The following is a 17,173-nucleotide window of genomic DNA, read 5'->3' on the forward strand; positions in this document are numbered from 1 at the left end:
CTGTATGTAAGATCTGCCTAGAATTGACTGGGTGATGTTCCTTAGAAACTTCCGAAGTTGTGGTTACATAGATATGATTTGAGTATATAATTTCAGAGATTAAACCAAAAGACTCTTTTCCCCATGTCTTATTGTCCGTGCTGGACAGGAAAAGCATGACTTCATGTTTTGAGTAGATACAGAATGGCCATGGCTCTGCCTCTAAGTTTACTAGTAGTGGGAAAGAGCTCAAAACTCCTCTCCTATGCACATCAATAAAGATTTTCTCTTCTTTGTCCTCAGGATGAAGCTTCTACGTCAGGTATCTAGAACATGGAAAACAGATGGGCTGAACTCTTGTTCATATAAGCTGCTCTCAGTGGAACATAACCCTTTATATGTCAACATCACGGTGGATTTCAGTGTGCAGCCCAAGATCTCATAAGGGCGAGCACCACACAGGTTAGAGGAAAAGGCAACAGATCATGTCTGTGATTGCTGTTACAGCAGATGACTCCTGGCACTCTGCTCGAAAGAGTACTTCAGTAGCACAGAAGAAAGTTTTTCTTCACAGCATCTAATTGATTGGTTGAGAATTTCCTTTTGTGAGGACTGGAGATAGGCGCTGACCTGAGGGACAGGTCCTCATGTTTGTCTATGCACTTTCTGCTGGGACATTTGCAAAAGTGTCCTTGTTTGGGCTGGTCCAGTGGAAGGACTTGAACTAAGTCTCCTGAAAAAAAAAATTGTTCTTGCAACTATTTCTACCTAAACTTCCTTCAAAACAAACAGGCCAGTCTTTTCTTATTAGAAGCACAAGAATTTTTCACCAACTACAAACTTCCTGAAAAAAACCTAATTTTTTCCAATGTGAGCCAGAACTGTTGATGTGTGAGGGAAGGGCAATAATGGCAATATGTGAGAAGATTTTTTAAATCTCTCAATAAATACACTCTCAAGGCTTCTCTTGTCCTTCATGAGCTCAGCTCACTCTGCAGTGGGATTGCTGAAATGTCCTGTGGCAAAATGGAAGTCTGAGTTCTGCAGTAGGCTGCAGGCTGTGTGTTATTCTGGTGTGATCTGGAAGGAAAGGCACTGGCCAACTATGTCAGATGGAAAAAATTGCTGTCCACATCTCTTAATGCTTTGGGCCACAGTTAGCAGAGTGCATATTTGTATACATATTCAGGCGGTTATTATTTGTGATTCTTGTGTTAGAAGATTAGTGAAAGTCTATAGTTAACTAACTTCCAGTATGCTGCAGGGTTCCTGCTAAAGTCTTGATTAGAGCACTTTCTTTACTATGTTACACCTATAACTGTCCTTGTGCCTGTGTGTTGGATATGCATCCCTTGCAGGCAGGTGTGAAGCCAAGGTTGGGGGAGTTTCCTTTAGGACACAATATAGTACAAACAAGACAGAAAGCAGCTTCTGCTTGCTATAATATTGAAGAATGGTTCTCTAGCTGGGTGACACATTATTCCAACTGTAGAGATGGCTGAAGCTTTAAATAAATTCTTAGCTTAGATGCAGCTTTTTGCATGAACAGGGAATTTTAGTATCTGCAAGTAAGAAGGGAAAAATACCCTCTGTCATGCCTGCAAAATAATTGGGCCCTGTAGGCAGTGCTAATGACTGACTTAATAGAGTCAGGTAAGTACAAATGCATTCCTGCCAAGGTCACAGCTCTACTGTTGAAACAGTTGTTGTTCTCATTTTTTAAAAAAAACCAACACACAACACAACAATAAGTATTTGTTGAAGACAGATCAACCTTGAAAGATAATTAATGTTTGGGCAGCAGCTGAAATACTAGATTAATTTCCCTACTCTGAGCAGGAGGTTAGACTTGGTGACAGCCTCAGGTCCCATTCAACCTGAAATACTTAAACACTGATGGATCAGGCCAGAAAAACAAACAAACAAAAAAACCCCCACACAGCTTTTGTTTTATCTGGTTTCAGGGCAACTTTCTCCTTTATTTTTCTCTTATTAAATATTCTAGAAAATCTTAACCCAAACGGCTAACTCAATTTATTTTACCCGAATTCACAAAAGATATTTACAGACCTGTAGCTGGCTTCAACACTTTCTCAAAATACTGCATTTCAGAGGCCCATCTGACAGAATGGCTTACATCCCAATTAACACTCCAGTAAGAAGCAGAACAGAGCTATCCAGGCTGTGGAACAAAGGTTCAGGAAAACTTGCACCAACTTACTGTCACAGAGACCTTGATCCCCAAGGGCTGGGAAGTGGGTCTGGCTCAGTAGTCTGTGCTTTGGTAAGTCTTACAGCAAGCCACATCCTGTTTATTACCTATCGTACCCTATTCCTGAAGCCTTTTCTTTTAAATCTTACACAGTCAGAAGAAAAGTGAAATGCATGAAAGACAAAAGGATTAAGCCAGGGTGGTGCAAACTCCACACCACAACAGGAGGTAGAGCCTGAATGCCCATACACATGTGGCCATGCTGAGCCCAAACTCAGCTTTTGTTTTCATTCTCTTAAGAAAATGGAGGAACATATCCAATGTCCACAGTAATGTTGGTATACAGAGGATGCTTTGTCCTGGAAAGGAGCTTGAACTCCAGTGAATTCATTCCATCATCCTTCCATGTTTTTCTGGTGTTGTGCCGGGAAGTAGGACTGAAAAATGAAGAATACCTGCAGTTAGATGAACAAAGGTGATGGGACAAGGGCTTAGCAGATGAAAGCTGCTAACAGAAAAGCCCCAAGAAAATTCTTCTCACATGATACAGACTAGAGAGAAGGCTTTTTATAAGACTAAACAGATTAGCATAAGTTCACACTGAGTATCCTAAACAAGGAGGGCAATTTCAACCACAACCTAATCAAGGAGAGAGACTAGTGAGGTAGCAACTACAGTCTGAAAATAAAAAAAAAAAAGAAACTGGCAGCAGCTTAGAGAGACCTGGGAGTGCACCACGGAGGCTCACAGCAATGGTGTACACAGGCTGCTGTAGGTAGGTTTTAAGACAGGGTTGCTACGGAAACCTGAGTTTTGAGGTGACAGAGGGAAGTCTGCACTGTCGGTATGAGAAGCCTCCACAACACTTGACCCAACACCCTCCCCTCTAGCTCTTTTATATAAAACTGGGTCTTTGCTAAAGTCCTTCATAGCACTTATGTCTTCAAACTGGAATGCTGCTTTCCACTATTTTAATGGCACATTGTAAATCCACACAGATTGAAGAGCAAGTTTTTATTATAGGGAAGCTGTAACAAAGTGCCTCTTCAAACTCAACTCACCCTATTTATAAGACAGGCACTCTTGTTTTTTAATTTTATTCCCTGAATAACTTGATGCTTAAGTCTGATACATGTTAGCTTCCTAGTTAGTGTATGTCCTTAACAACAGGAAAAAAAGTAGGAAACTAGAAGAAACCCTTCAAATGCAGAGACAAGAGCAGAATGATTGGCTGAAAACTGACTGGGAGCTTTCTTTAGCTACATTAAAGCAGAAAAACAAGCACTGGCATGACATACACTTACTGTCTGTTCTGAGGAAGATGATGGCAACAGTCAACCTGCCACAAGGCAAAGAGAAGCCTCCTAACTGCCCCATGCCCCCAAAACAAGTTACCTTCTCCAAAGCTCTTGTGTCTCTGTCTCTTCATTGTAGTCCATGACTTTGTAGCGTCCAAGGTGAGGTGGTGTCCGGACTATTTTCATTCCTGCTAACTGAATCCTTTAAAACAACAAACAGAATGTTTGCTTAGGCATAAAGATGGCATTTCTCAGCTTAGTTATAGGAAAGTTCAAAGTCAGAGATAATTCTCAGTGTTAATGCAATCAAAGCAAAATGCAGAAGCTGAAGGGAACAAGTTGAACACAGTGCCACATTGTCTTCTCTAGTAGGTTCTAACCAGGCTTGGGTTAGAAAGCTCCCAACTGCAACACACTTCAATGGGGTACACAGGATTACAGCAAGCAGGGAATGAACAACAGCATAGAGGGCATTCAAGAGCATTTCCCATGAATCTGACAATTGAGTATTATTTTTACTTCCTTATAAGAGCAGAGCTTGTACTGCCTAGAGGTCTATTACCTAAACTTAAAACAAAAACAAACAAAATCCCACAACACAACAACAAAACCCACACACAAACCACCACAAGACAAAACAAACCAACACGCAAAAAAAACAACCCCACACAAACCTAAACTGGTAGTTTCTGAAAAGAAGCCAGTCCTGAGTTTCAGATCAAGCCTCTCTCTGTTCATTGAGAAGTGCCATTCATTCAGATGGCCTGATTAGAGGACCAGCTTCGTAAAAGATCAGTGATAAATACAGGCACCAGACAAACAAATGTGAGCTGCTCAGCTGCAGGACAGATAAGAAAAAAAGTGAACTGGAGGCTCGGAATTCCAGGGCAGAGCTCCTAAATCCAGCATTTTGAGGGACTTTCAAGCAACCCATTGCTGACGGCATCTATGTTAGTTTAACAAAAAGTGCCTTTAATAGTGTTAGGGCTACCAGGCCTCTGTTATCACAGGGCAGCTCTTACACAGAGAAAATTCCTGTGAACGTAAGAATGAATGTTTGTTCAGTTGAGATTATCTAACTGGCATGTTTGCAACATTCGATTGCCTTCTCTTGAGATCTGGTACAGCAGCAAGCTGCACTGAAGCAGGAATGTTATAAAGCTGAAAAAGACTAAAGAACTGAAAATATTTGTTAGTCTAGAGCCATCAAATGATTACAACACTTCATTGACAGTATGACATACTATTATTTCAGACAAGGTTTGTTTTCTGAGCATAAGCTTATTGCATGCTCAAGCAAAAACAAGAAAAAGCCAGAACACTAAACTAGCTTTGCTGTTACAGATTTTGCATTGTAAGATTAAACTAAAACCATAATATGAAACTGTTAACACACTAATTTACTGTTAAGAACCCAACATACCTCCCTGTAGTTGATAATGTTAACACGTAAGTGGTTCCAATTAATGTTTTCTTCTAATGAAAGGTAGATCCTGATATTTGCTAGGACTAATATCATAGAATACTGCAGTTTGCCAACTATAACAAATGTAGCAGCCAGCATGTTTTTTCACTAACTGCTGTAATACATAGTATCCCAGGGAAAAAAAAAATAATCAATCTTTACACAGGATTTTTTTTTTTTTTTTTTTTTTACATTTCCCATGTCCAGTTTCAAATACTAATTAGATTTTGTTGCTACACGGCAAGTGCTTGAGCACCTCCTAAAATCCAAAACTAAGTAGGTGCACCAAGCTGGCCATTCAAAACCAGCCACCTCATTCCTAACTTCTCCAGGTTGAGACTTCAGTATGTGAATAAATCATTAACAGGCACTGTCCATGGCCTCCATGTACCTATGGGTGAGAACATTGCTAATCATTTATACTAGTTTTTAGGGAAACAACACATGATGTACTTCCCTTCAAGAAAGGGCTATTTTGGGATCTACATAACCTACTTGCCTTAAGAGGTTTCTATAAGGAAGTACATAATTGGCATGACTCTGCCACTGGGACTAAGCTGTACCAAGAACAGCTGGATAGACCCAGCATTGTAGTGTTTGATTTACAGATCTATTTTCCTGGCATTCCATTCCTTTAGTAAATGCCCAATCTCTTAACAATCACACACCCATTAAGTTAGCTATCTCTGAACGGAAAAGAAGGAATTCTATGTTAGAAAACCTGACTTTAAATTCCCAGAAGAATACTGCTTTGTAAAAACTCCTACTGTTCTTGAACAGAACATTCCACTGAAACTGTGCAACTTGTCACACTGTGCAAGGCGAAAAAACACACAAGGCCTTTGTTGTCAGTTTAGTTTTATAAACTCCTCCTGAGCTTGCTTCAGTGCAGGATGATGAAGGTGTGCAGTGCACCTACAAAGCTGAATCAAGAAGCTACACCCATGATTTTGTACTCGAAGAATTCACATTAGGCAGAGTACCTGGAATTAAACTCATTGTATTCACTCCTATAGCATGCTGCTGCCATGGCAACTCAAGGAAAAAAAAAAAAAAATCAGATACTGCTGTCACCGGCTCACTATAGTACACAGGCTTCTCCATTACCCAGCACTGAAGAGAGAAGTTAGAATTGTGTTCCTTAATTCCAATTATTGGTGATTAGATAATATTTGGAGCAACCTAGATGCCCAACATAACTTAAATTCTCAGCTGTCTTAAAATTAATAAGTACCTTCTTAGTTTTCTTATTCGTCAAGCTTACAGATTCCTTCCTTCACTTGGTGCTGTTCATGTCAGTGGGTCACTTGTCAACTACTGGTGGTTACAACCCTCTGGATGCACTCCAGGGCAACTGAAGGCACAAGGATTTAAAGCAACATTCCGCCCTCCAGAGTCTGAGGAAGGTTTTGTTGTCCCAGGACACAATGATTACATTCATGGACTCTGAGCATCTTCTGACGTTAACCATTCCCAATGCCAACAGCATTTTGGATTTTAATGATACTGCAAGCACATTAAGGAACTGCATCTTAGTTCTTTTCTTAAGCTAATGCTACATGTTTCACTGCCCACACTAGTCCTATTTTAAGCCTGTCGTGTGCATTAGTACCTTGTAGCAATGTCATCATTTTCACCGCCGCTGCCCCAGTATGTGTTTGGAAACCCATTCATCTTCATGTAATGTTCTGGAGTCAGAGCAGATACGCCACCAAAAAAGGACTTATATGGAAGACTGAAAGACAAAAAAAAAAAAAAAAAAAGGCATAAATATTGAAGGCTGATACCAGTACTCCACAAACTAACGTGATCCAAGTCACACATATATTAATCGCGTGCCTTACAGTCATGACAATGCCAAAAGAGCAAAACCAGCATCATTTCTATCATGTGCCATCCCCTCTGTTGTTCTTCCCCCGCCCCCCAGACCAAAGTAAAGCTGGTTTTGAAATTCCCATCTTTGGTTAGTTCAAAATACCTGCATCCTATCACACATCTTCTACATAATCCAACGACTTCCACCCTATACTTTTATTCTGGACTTTAAGGCTAACAGAAATCTGCCAGTCATTTGGCACTGAGCTGAGCTAACACCGGAACAGGGAACTGCTGGCAAGGAACTTTTCAAAATTGCATACTTAGAGCAATAATACTTTTCTGGGGAAGCCACTAGTGCCAAACAAACAAAAAACCTCTTGAAGATTGTATCTTTCACTGTCCCCATGCAGAAAGTGAACCAATTAGGACACATACACCCCCCAAAAATGGAGACACCTACGTGTACTGAAACTTATCCATGGCACTAGCCATATGCTTGGGATAGTACTCATCGCAAACATAAAGATTATAATCATTTTCAGGCACTAGGTCCACGTCATGCAGGAGAAGGCAATCCCAGTCTTCATCCTTCAGGGCTTCCCGGACACCAACATTGAGCAGCTTTGCTCGGTTAAATGTACCATTCCCCACCTGGAAAAGAAAACCTACATTTCTTCACCAAAACAACAAAGAGGATAAGTCAATTAAAATTTATGTTAGCAGAAAAGCCTTATTCAGTTGAATGACACTGGAATGAAACAATACTGGCTAAAAATTTGAAACCCCAGACTACAAAAATTTTACCCACTCTCTTCACGATATGCTCAGCAATTGTAAGCTTTGCTGTGTCAGGGGTTATACTGTGGCACCCAAAGAAGGCTGACTTTTAAGAGAAAAGTCAATCCTCAGGTGTACTTCTGCACCTCTCCATTTTTCCCCTGACTACTGCTTATCAAAGCTTAGAAATGAGAAGACATATCTCGGTCACAAACAAAAAAGCTTCTCCCTCCCAATCAGGGATGAATCCAAAACTTGCTCTCTCACCACTCATCTTTTGCAATACCAGGCCAGGTCAGTTAAAATGGCTGTTTGACTTGCACAGGTTGGGCCACAGCAGGGTCAGGCCAAATGTTTTCTTTTGATACAAACTAAAAATATCCAACTTCACTTCAGCATTTAGTCTCAACAGTTTTGCTTAGTAGCCACAATGACATGCTACAGACAAACCACATTCAACTCTTGAACAGCTGAAAATACAAGTTACCACATAGACAATTTTACTCCTCTAGAAGAAAAGCATAAAAAAATGCCAGATCAGTAACAGAATTACAATCTTGACAAGTGGTCCGATATATCAATCATTAGCAGCCATGGAGATGGGATAGCATACAGCTAACGTGCTCATAACCCCTGCCTAAAACGGTACTTCCACATTTAGAAGATTCACATTTCTTGTTCAGAACTTAACCCTTAACTGGGAAGCCCAGCTCTGCCACCAGGCACGTCCAATTTAGATTTACCTGCTGAATCAAGTAGATACTGTAGGTGAGCTGCTGGCGCTGCAAGAAAGGATGAATATAGTAGAGAAGATGGCGAAGGTACTTCTCCTGGTTCCTGTAGGCTACAAGGATGGCTGATTTGTAGCGGGCCAAGCAGTGGGGTGGCCTGTAGAGGCCGCCAGCCTGAACAAAGGGATTTTTTTTAATTATCATTCTTTCACTAGGGAGCACTCTGAAGGTAATAGTTAATGGACCAACTGTAAGGAGAGATAGAAAAAAAAATTAAAAAATATCAGTGATGTTTCTCAACCTTCATTCAAACCTTTCAGAGCAGCTACATATGTTTACTACTTAAGAGATCAGCCCTACCACAGAAGAGTTAACACCGCCATGCAGATGTGCCCACATGATGAGTTCCACCACTGCCTGCTGGTCACCTCCCCACAGCTCCACACCAGGACAGCCAGCTACCTGCCAGAGGCATCCCCAGTCCTGGCACAGCCAGCAAGTCTCACTAGGCTCCTGCACAGCTTGTCAGTTCCTGGTATTGGCTCCCTGCTACACAGGCGAACCTTTTGTCTTGTGTTGCTTAGGTGGGATCCTTGAATAACTGTATTCACTGTAAGAATAGCATTGAAAATGAATCAAGATGAACAGATGTATCTGCTCTCGCTACCCATATGGAAAAATTCTCTAAGCCTCTTTCAGAGGAGATTCAAGGAAAAAGACATCCAAAAGGATTTTCAGTAGGCTGGGGAGAAATAGTTTAAATCTTGGACAAATGCAGATGCTCTAGAAAATGTTAGCTTTACCTTTAAAGAAGTTTCAACTTCCATTTGATGTTATAATCACATGCCACAATGGCTGTATTTGCTATATTATTTAATTACATAAACTGTGACAAGCAGGCGGTACTTCAAAATTCCGGGAGAAGCAGATGACACAACCGAGAAGAAGACAGACATCACATTTTAAGGAACATGTGCAGGCTAGCAAATGAAACTATATATGATGGTTCCTCTACTTGGCACCTCAATTTTAAACACTAAACATACTGGATTATATTCAAAAGCTTTTACCTAATTAAAAAAAAAAAAAAATCTTCATTTTTATATTCTTTCATTCTTCAGACAGAAAAAGCTTGACAAGTCACAAGTAAGAAAACCAATATAAAGTGTCCATCACCATTTTAGCACAAGCCTCATATTGTTACAATACGAATAAACAAATTCTGCAATTATTTAAATGCCTGTCCTTCTGGGTAGTGAGAAAAAGTTCCAGCACTAGCAGAAGAGTTATATTTATATACAAATCAGTGTTGAAAGGTTTGCAACCACTGTCAGCTTCTAGGAAAATAAAAGTACAAATGCAGAACAAGATTAAAGTCTATTAATTAAATGAACTAGGAAGAAACCTTCACCTAAATCACAATTAAAAGCTGACAATTTCAAATGACAGTTTTAGGTAGGACCAACAATTCTCTGACAAGCCATGCTACTGAAAGACAAAATATTTTTTTTTGTTCCAGAAGCCTGTGAGGCAAGTTTTTGGTTTTTTGTTTCTGTTTAAATAGCTATAAATAAGATTTCCTTTTCCTTCCAAGCTCAGAGTGAATGCTATGGCTGTCAAAAAGCAAGTTTTCAGTATCTTGTAAGTCAGATTCCCTCTTAAACCACTGAAATAATTTATTCTCTCAAAATACTTCCAATAATGAAGCCTGAGACAGAAAGAGCAAATATTTAAGCCTGTTGTTTAGTAGCTTTCATGTGAACAGGGAAAGGTACAGGTGTGTCTTAAGTCTAATTAAGTGTTTAAGCAGGGTGAGTCCAAACGATACTTCTTCGAGCCCATCCTACATTCTCCTACATTCAAGTCTCTGCTACAATTCTAACGAAAAAAATTGAGCCTGCACTCACCCACATCCTGTTGAACTGACACGGAAGGAAGCAACATCTCTCCACGGGTTTTTGGAGGTTGTTTTTGCTTTTTCTTTGGAGCACTAACAAGGCTTAGGGACTAAATTTAGCGTAAGATTCAAGCTGTCCATTCAGATCAGGGCAACATTTTGCTAGTACATGAAGTTGGTATACCTCTCATTTCTGATGGGCAAACCTATACTCGGTCAGCATCTCCTTTCCCTCCTCGAGCAACTCACAAAATTGCATTTCCTGAAGGTCGGTCTGATCAGCCACTGATCTCATTCCTCGTGTTGTCAAAAAGTTCTAGCCACTGTGAATCCAACTTCATGTTTGTTTTCATCTGCTTGTTTTTAAAAGGAAAACCTGAATTTTGCTTGTCAGCAGGATCTGGCGATAGCTGACTTTTAAGTATTGCTTTTCAGTCCTTCCCTAAGTATCTAAAATGCAGAGGGAATTTATTGTGTCTGTGTTTCCCTCAGCAGGAAACTGGAGTACATTGCCACACCTTTGTGCCTGAAACAGAAGAGTAGTTCTTCAGAGAATCATGCTGTGGGCCCATTAATCTAGGTCACGCTTATGGTTAAGATTTTATGAAGCTATTACCTATTTCTATGCGGACAGTTTCCTTTCAGCCTTTAAGACCATAATGTTTCATTCCAACATCGTTTTTAACCTGTAGTTTATGTTGCTTTTTAGATTTATGGACTCCCTGATTATCAGATCTTTTAACTTAAACACCACTGATTTGATGACAACTGGAGCTTGCCTAAAGAAATGTTATATTCAGACTGGATTTCAACTACAGATCATTGCTCCAGGAAAATATAAGAAAGGGAATTAATTCCTTTTGTTCTCCCACAAAGGCAAGGTTTTGTTTTCTATAATACAATTGGGGCTCTTTGTATAGCACAGTAAGATTCTGTAGCAATAATCCTTAAATTACAAAAAAAACTGATCTAAATTTGGACATGAGGGTATGAGAAAGACAATGTGCAATGTTTCCTTCTATACTTAAGTATATGATTCATGAGGGTAATACCTGCATTTTTCAGGTTTTTCAAAATATCATGCACTCCCAAGCTGCCTGGCTCCATACCTCAAACAACTCAGAGGCTCAGAAAAAAATCAACCTAGTATATACCAAGGAAACACAGAAAAAAGAAGTTAGTCTGTGATTTGTATCCCCCAAACCTCTAGCTGTCATATCTTCCTTGGCTACAAACTAAATTCTGGTTCTCAGGTCTCCTTGCCACCCAACTAACAAAAGGCTAATGCACTGTAATCCAGTTAAATCCCAGATGTGAACAGAGCAGTTGCAGGCTGGACCAAACAGGGGAAAACAACACTGCTAAAGTGCAGCTTTGGGGAAGGAGGAAAAACCCATCTTAGGCTAGAAAGCACATGATCCCAATTCAGACAATGTACAGAATGAACAGCCTGAAGTGTCCAAGCAATTTCTCCATAGCCTGCTTCCTAAACTCTTTCTGTGCCTATACCATCACAAGAAGGGTATTTGACTAATATGAAACTTCAGCGTGTAGAGTTAAAACTCTTAATTCCTTGTCTATATTGCTAGCTGGTGCTAGTGACAGCATACTCTCTGCTTGCTTTACTTTCTAGGCAAAGTGCTTGACTGTTGGATGGGATCTATGGATCTTGACCAGCTCTATTCCATCTTAAGAAAGAAACAAAATGACTTCTAAACTCCTTGCTACACATTTAGACTTAGCAGCTATAATTACTGAGTTCAACTGGAATAAGCAGAACTTACACAAGCTAGACAAAAGAGAACAGTAGCACGGATGGATATCTCACTGAAAAAGCACAGCACCACACAGTATATTAATAGTCATATTTGTATAATTCTACCACTGTTTGAATGAAAGAAAAAACAAACAAAACCCAAAAGAAGACAAAAAACCACAATCAACAAAACAACAGCTGTAATTTAAGCACCAGTTTCTAATGACAGAATACAAGGCTGCCTCCAATGCAGCTGAAAATAAATCTCAGCATTGCCACCTTTTTACTTCTCTTTAAATCCAAGAGAAGAAACTCTAGTAGGAGAACATCCATTAAAAAACATAGGGGGAGCTACTCATTACCACAACAGATGGTCACACTCATGAAAAGGTTACAACAGATGGGAGTGCAAGGTAGTAAGTACTATAAGAAAGGCTTGGAGAAAAAATCTTCCATGGCATGAGCAAATTATAAGCAGCAGAGTTACACACAGAATATTCAACTATTTAAAGTCCTCAAAGGCCAAACCAACTCGTTCAGCACATACCATGCATGAAATAAGGTACCTCTTATAAAGAAACAAACAAAACCAACAACTGAGTCTTCTAGCATCAAGCTTCTTCCTGGTAAAAGTTGAACCAAAACAACACATTTTATGTGCAATGTGAACAAGTCAGATTTTGAATTTAAATGCTACTTTGTTAAGTTTGAGTAAGCGCAACTCTAGCCTATAAACATTTTGGGTTTTTTTCCGAAAACAGGGGAGGAAGAAACAGGCAACTGGTTATTCATGTAGAAACTTAAACCTTTAAGGGAACTGGAGTAACTTATTCACAATACTAACAAAGACACTGCATATCTAGTACAACACTTCCAACTTGTCAGTCACAAAAGGTTCAATGGACACCACTAAGCTTTGAAACGGTAACATGAGAGTCACTAAGAGTCCAGTTCCTCCAAGGCAGAAGTGTTCAGCAATTATCCTTTAATTCTTACTCTACGGCCCTGGAAGAACCAAGATGCTATAGATTCAGGAGGCAGGAAAAAGACAGATGAGCTGCAAGCTGATCTTACATTCAAACAGTTATCAAAATGATCTACTATATACGTAAGTGGAAAAAGTGCTGCACTTCATAAATGAGGCCCTGATGCAGAAACCATTTAAGCCATTTGGCGTTCTTCCAGTCACTTTAACACGCTTTGGAGTCGACACAGTGACTTATTACCAGCTCTGAATTGGAGCTGGAGTCCTCAAGAATCGATTTGAAATCTCATTTAATGGAGTTTATGAAATTAATATTAAAAGGCATTGTCCTCTCTGATATAACACTTCCAAGAGAGATCAGTCTCATGAGAGAATATGATAACAACCAATCGGGACACTTATAAAGTATTTATATATCTATTCATATGTGCCCATCACATACAAAGTGCAACTGCCTTGCAGAGTAGCACACATTTCTTGGGTAAAACAAAACAAAAAACACCCCAAAACACCACCACACCCAGAAGAGGCTGGCATATAGTAATACCACGAAGAATAGTTTACTTCTTATATTTAAAGGGAAATATCACCAAGTAAAAGTTAAGTTGTAGTAGAACATTCATTTTTCTTAAGCTGCATGTATATCAATGCTCCAAATTATGTATTTCACAGCAACAATGCTTCATATGCTCAGCTCTATTTTTTTATGCAGCAAGTCTTCCACAACTACTTCACCTTGTTTTTTTTCCCTCTCAGTCAACTTACTGATTGTTTCTGTCTGTAACATTACGTTTTCATTTCACCTCTGAAGTACCACATGCAGGCCAATTCCCTTTTCTCAGCACTCTCAGGGATGCACAGAAGAGGAGGTCTTAAAAAAGATTTCACAGCTCTCAGAGCATTGATTAGTGTAATTTTACTCTGCGTCTCCCTCCACCATATACGTCACTACTCTTGCTTATCTGATGGTTTGTAGGCAAGCTGCACAGAATTGCTCCTAGCTTGTTTGTTTTTGTTTGAGACGAAAGCTTTCTCCTTTGTCCGTTTTCAGGACCATGGATTCTTGTCAGTAGTGGATATGAGCAGGGTGCAGGTACCTTTCTGCTGTTCTTTTTCAAATAAAACAATTAAGTTGGAAACGTAGAACTGTAGCTTCCCAAAAGAACTGATAGCCTGTAGCTAGTGATGAACAGAGACTACACTAAGACGATTCCAACTGGGGACTGTGCAAAAAGGGTCCATACTGTTAGTATGTTAGTATTTACTTAGTCGAGCTGTTTCCAAGGGAAATGCTGAAGCATATACCCAAAAACTGTCATACAATTTCATCATACATACTGCATGTATTTAATTTAACACAGGAAGGAAGATGCTTCTCAAAAGAACAGGCATCAGTATGAAGATTGCAGCCTAAAAAGGAGGCTCATCTAAAGCATCCCAGTGGAGTTCTCTAACCAAACTAAGCAACTTGACACAAGAGTAACACCAGTGGTAGTTTTTCACAATACTTCCACCTGTGAACCGAGGTCAGCCATTTGCTCTTCCTGCGCTCCGCATGCAGTAATGAGCTTTCCTAGAACAGCAGGGCAACTACCAAGTAGTGCTCTAAGACTAGTTATATGCAATACTTACATATGCAGAAACCTGTTCAGTATGGAAAAACAGACAAGAGTAACTTACTACACAGCAGTCTATGAAGCAGGCATCCCCAAACTAGCTGTAAGTGCATGCTGACAGAACTCATCCATTCTTGGCTGACCGAGTGGAACTGATTTGCTAGTATCAGAGATGCACCACCTTACTACCAACAAAATTGCTTTATGGCTTTGACTTCGTATTTGCTTAAAGTTTCTCAACTGTTTTAGTAGTGCAGCAGCTGGATAAATGCTGCCTCTAGGATCAGCTCTAATTTGGCTCTAGTGTAAATACAAATTGACCTGTGACCAGACTTAAAAGGGCAAGTTTTAAGCCGAAAGGATGTGTGGCAATCCTAGGCCAAAAAGATCACCATGAAGAGTGAGGTGCCAAGCTACATTCTCATGCAAACAGTATTTAAAGCCAACTTAAACAGTTAACTTGGTCAATTTATAATGAACTACAGGCTTGATATAAGACTGAGACAAAGAAACCAGGAGTTACAGTGTCAGAGGTCAAAATAAGGCAGTTACCAAAGTACAATCATTGGCGCATTTTACACAGGTCTGCCAACAAAAAAAAGGGAAAAAAAAGAAAAAAAAAGAAAAAAAAAAAGAAAAAAGAAAAAAAAAGTGTTACTACCTTGGTATTAACACCATGCACTGTTTTCACTCTTGTTCTAAAAGCTCTATGTAGCCAAATCCTTAATATTAGAAGTTTTTAGATCAGTAAAATACTTCTGGTATAACCAATAAAAATGAGTTCATTATTACAATAAAGTTTTATCAGTGTAATTATTACATCAGTATACCATTTTTAAAGCGGAAAAGTTTGAAAAATATACAACTTAAAAAGTGTTCAGCGTTACCACGTACCAAAGCAGTTATTTCAAACTATCAGTTCACACCTACCAAATATCGGTGACTGCGCTGAGCAGTACGGCATGGTTTCTTCATTAGGAGCTTGGGTGAACAAGCTGAGGTTTGTATACACATCATGGGTTTTTGAGTAATCCAGAACCTGATGCGAGCCTAAAAACCCACGAAACACATTTGAAGGTCCGCCTCGGTAGAGTATCAGGATAAATATTGCTTGGAAGACAAACAGGAAGAGCAGAAAACAAGGATTTTCGACACGGGGGAGGGACATAGTTTCTAGCCCATACTCTGGAATCAAGAGTGGTGAGGAGCTTCGCTGCCTTCCACAAGCTGCCGTTCTACGTTCTGGGCTACATCACTGCGCACGAAGACCTTCTTCTTCCTCTTCCTCCTCCTCCTCCTCTTCAAACTTCGTGAGGCGGCAGCCTGCTCTTCTGGCACGGCTTCGTCAGGACGCTTGGCGCCAAACCACCCCTTCCTGCTACAGGCTCTGCGAGGCGGACTGAAGAAGAGGGGAAAAAAAAAACCCCAAACAACTGTACAAGCCCACCCAGAGCAGAAAGGCCACGGGGGCAGCGACACCGGCGCGGCGGCCGCCCTCCCACACCTTTACGCCTGCCCCCGCGGGACGGGCTCTCCGAGGCAGAGGCGACCGCGGGCAGAGTGGCACAGGGCGGTGTGTGGGCAGGGGCTGGCTCGCCTGTAACCCCTCCGGAGGCTGCCGGCAGCCCGGCCTCCCCCCCGCTCCGCCCCGGACCGGGCTGAGGGGCGCAGCGCACGAACGACAGCAGCGGCGCGGCCGTTTCCGCCCAACGGTCACGCAGCGGCACCCGTGTGGCCACGCCCCTCGCCTCGCCCCGCGCGGTTTGCATGAGGGAGCGAGCCGGCGCGCACCCCCTCCCGCCTTCCGGCGAAACTACAGCTCCCAGTATGCAAAGCGGCGCCTGGGCGGGGCCCGGCCGGGCCGTGCGGGCGCGCGGCATGCTGGGAGGTGTAGTCCGCCGGGTCCGTGACCGCTCCGTGACCGTTGGGCGGAAACGGCCGCCCGCCGCTGCCACGGCCCTCGGCTGGGGTGGCCGCCGGGTAACGGCGCCGTGAGGCGGAGCGGCGAGCGATGGGGCGGCTGCTGAGCTCTACCGTGGCTCTTTCGACGCACAGCCGCGGTTCTGACTCTGACTTGGTTATTGAACTGAGCAGAAAGAGATGAACTGGAAGGAATGGCCTCAAGTGGCGCCAGGGAAGGTTCAGATTGGATATTACGAAACATTTCTCGCTCTGAAATGTTGTAAAGCCCTGGAACAGGCTGCCCAGGGAAGTGGTGGAGTCACCATCCCTGGAGGGGTTTAAAAGATGTATAGGCGAGGTTCTTAGGGACATGGTTTAGTGCTAGAGTTAGGTTATGGTTGGACTCAATGATCCTGAGGGTCTCTTCCAACCAAAATAATTCTATGAATATATTCTACCTACACCGGAGGGTCTACAGCAGCATAGCCTGCACAGTGAGGAACCTCCTGTCACAGCCTCACAGCCCATAAAAATGTTGCCTTTTACACCCATCTCTCTTTTTTTTTTTTTTTTTTTTTCTGGTCGATTTCTTAATGAGATGGGGCTTACAAGATTGTGCTGTCAGTCCGTCTGCCTGTTCTCATAACCAGTTCTTAATGTGTTGCCCATTTTCACTCAAATTAGGCAGAGGAAAAGAAGTCTTACAGATATTAAATTCCTGCAAGGCTTCAAAGAAA

At 41.3% G+C, this 17,173-nt stretch overlaps 2 protein-coding genes across 4 annotated transcripts in view; one reads left to right on the forward strand and one right to left on the reverse strand.

Moving 5' to 3' along the window:
- B4GALT4 (beta-1,4-galactosyltransferase 4) overlaps nucleotides 1–1,943 on the forward strand; it is a 39,080-nt gene extending 37,137 nt beyond the window's left edge. The window contains exon 7 of the mRNA XM_065644368.1: nucleotides 283–1,943. Coding sequence (XP_065500440.1) covers nucleotides 283–424 — 142 coding nt within the window. The 3' untranslated portion in view covers nucleotides 425–1,943. The remainder of the gene's footprint in view (nucleotides 1–282) is intronic.
- On the reverse strand, nucleotides 1,900–16,216 carry LOC135994079 (beta-1,4-galactosyltransferase 3-like). 3 transcript variants are annotated; one of them, XM_065644387.1, is made up of 7 exons: nucleotides 16,039–16,216; nucleotides 15,465–15,933; nucleotides 8,293–8,528; nucleotides 7,233–7,423; nucleotides 6,567–6,689; nucleotides 3,587–3,691; nucleotides 1,900–2,628 (listed from the first exon to the last, which is right to left on the reverse strand). In XM_065644387.1, the coding sequence occupies exons 2-7, from the start codon at nucleotides 15,700–15,702 to the stop codon at nucleotides 2,487–2,489; spliced, it is 1,035 nt and encodes a 344-aa protein (XP_065500459.1). In that variant the 5' UTR covers nucleotides 15,703–15,933; nucleotides 16,039–16,216; the 3' UTR covers nucleotides 1,900–2,486. The 3 variants fall into 3 exon arrangements, with proteins under 3 accessions (XP_065500459.1, XP_065500463.1, XP_065500450.1); XM_065644391.1 differs by having other exon boundaries at nucleotides 15,465–15,584; nucleotides 15,719–16,216; XM_065644378.1 differs by having other exon boundaries at nucleotides 15,465–16,216.
- Between the last annotated feature and the right edge of the window lie 957 nt (nucleotides 16,217–17,173).

This window comes from Caloenas nicobarica, chromosome 1 (genome assembly GCF_036013445.1).
Source record: "Caloenas nicobarica isolate bCalNic1 chromosome 1, bCalNic1.hap1, whole genome shotgun sequence".
In the NCBI taxonomy this organism is placed as follows: domain Eukaryota; kingdom Metazoa; phylum Chordata; class Aves; order Columbiformes; family Columbidae; genus Caloenas; species Caloenas nicobarica.

Bases quoted from the DNA above. Each gene is read 5' to 3' on its own strand.
- LOC135994079 (XM_065644387.1), bottom strand. From the start codon at position 15,702: ATGTCCCTCCCCCGTGTCGAAAATCCTTGTTTTCTGCTCTTCCTGTTT. The intron at 6,690-7,232 runs GTAGGTGTCTCC...TTTGTCTTTCAG, and splicing joins ATGGATAAGTTTCAGTACAC to TCTTCCATATAAGTCCTTTT. The intron at 2,629-3,586 runs GTAACTTGTTTT...TTCATTTTTCAG, and splicing joins ACACAAGAGCTTTGGAGAAG to TCCTACTTCCCGGCACAACA.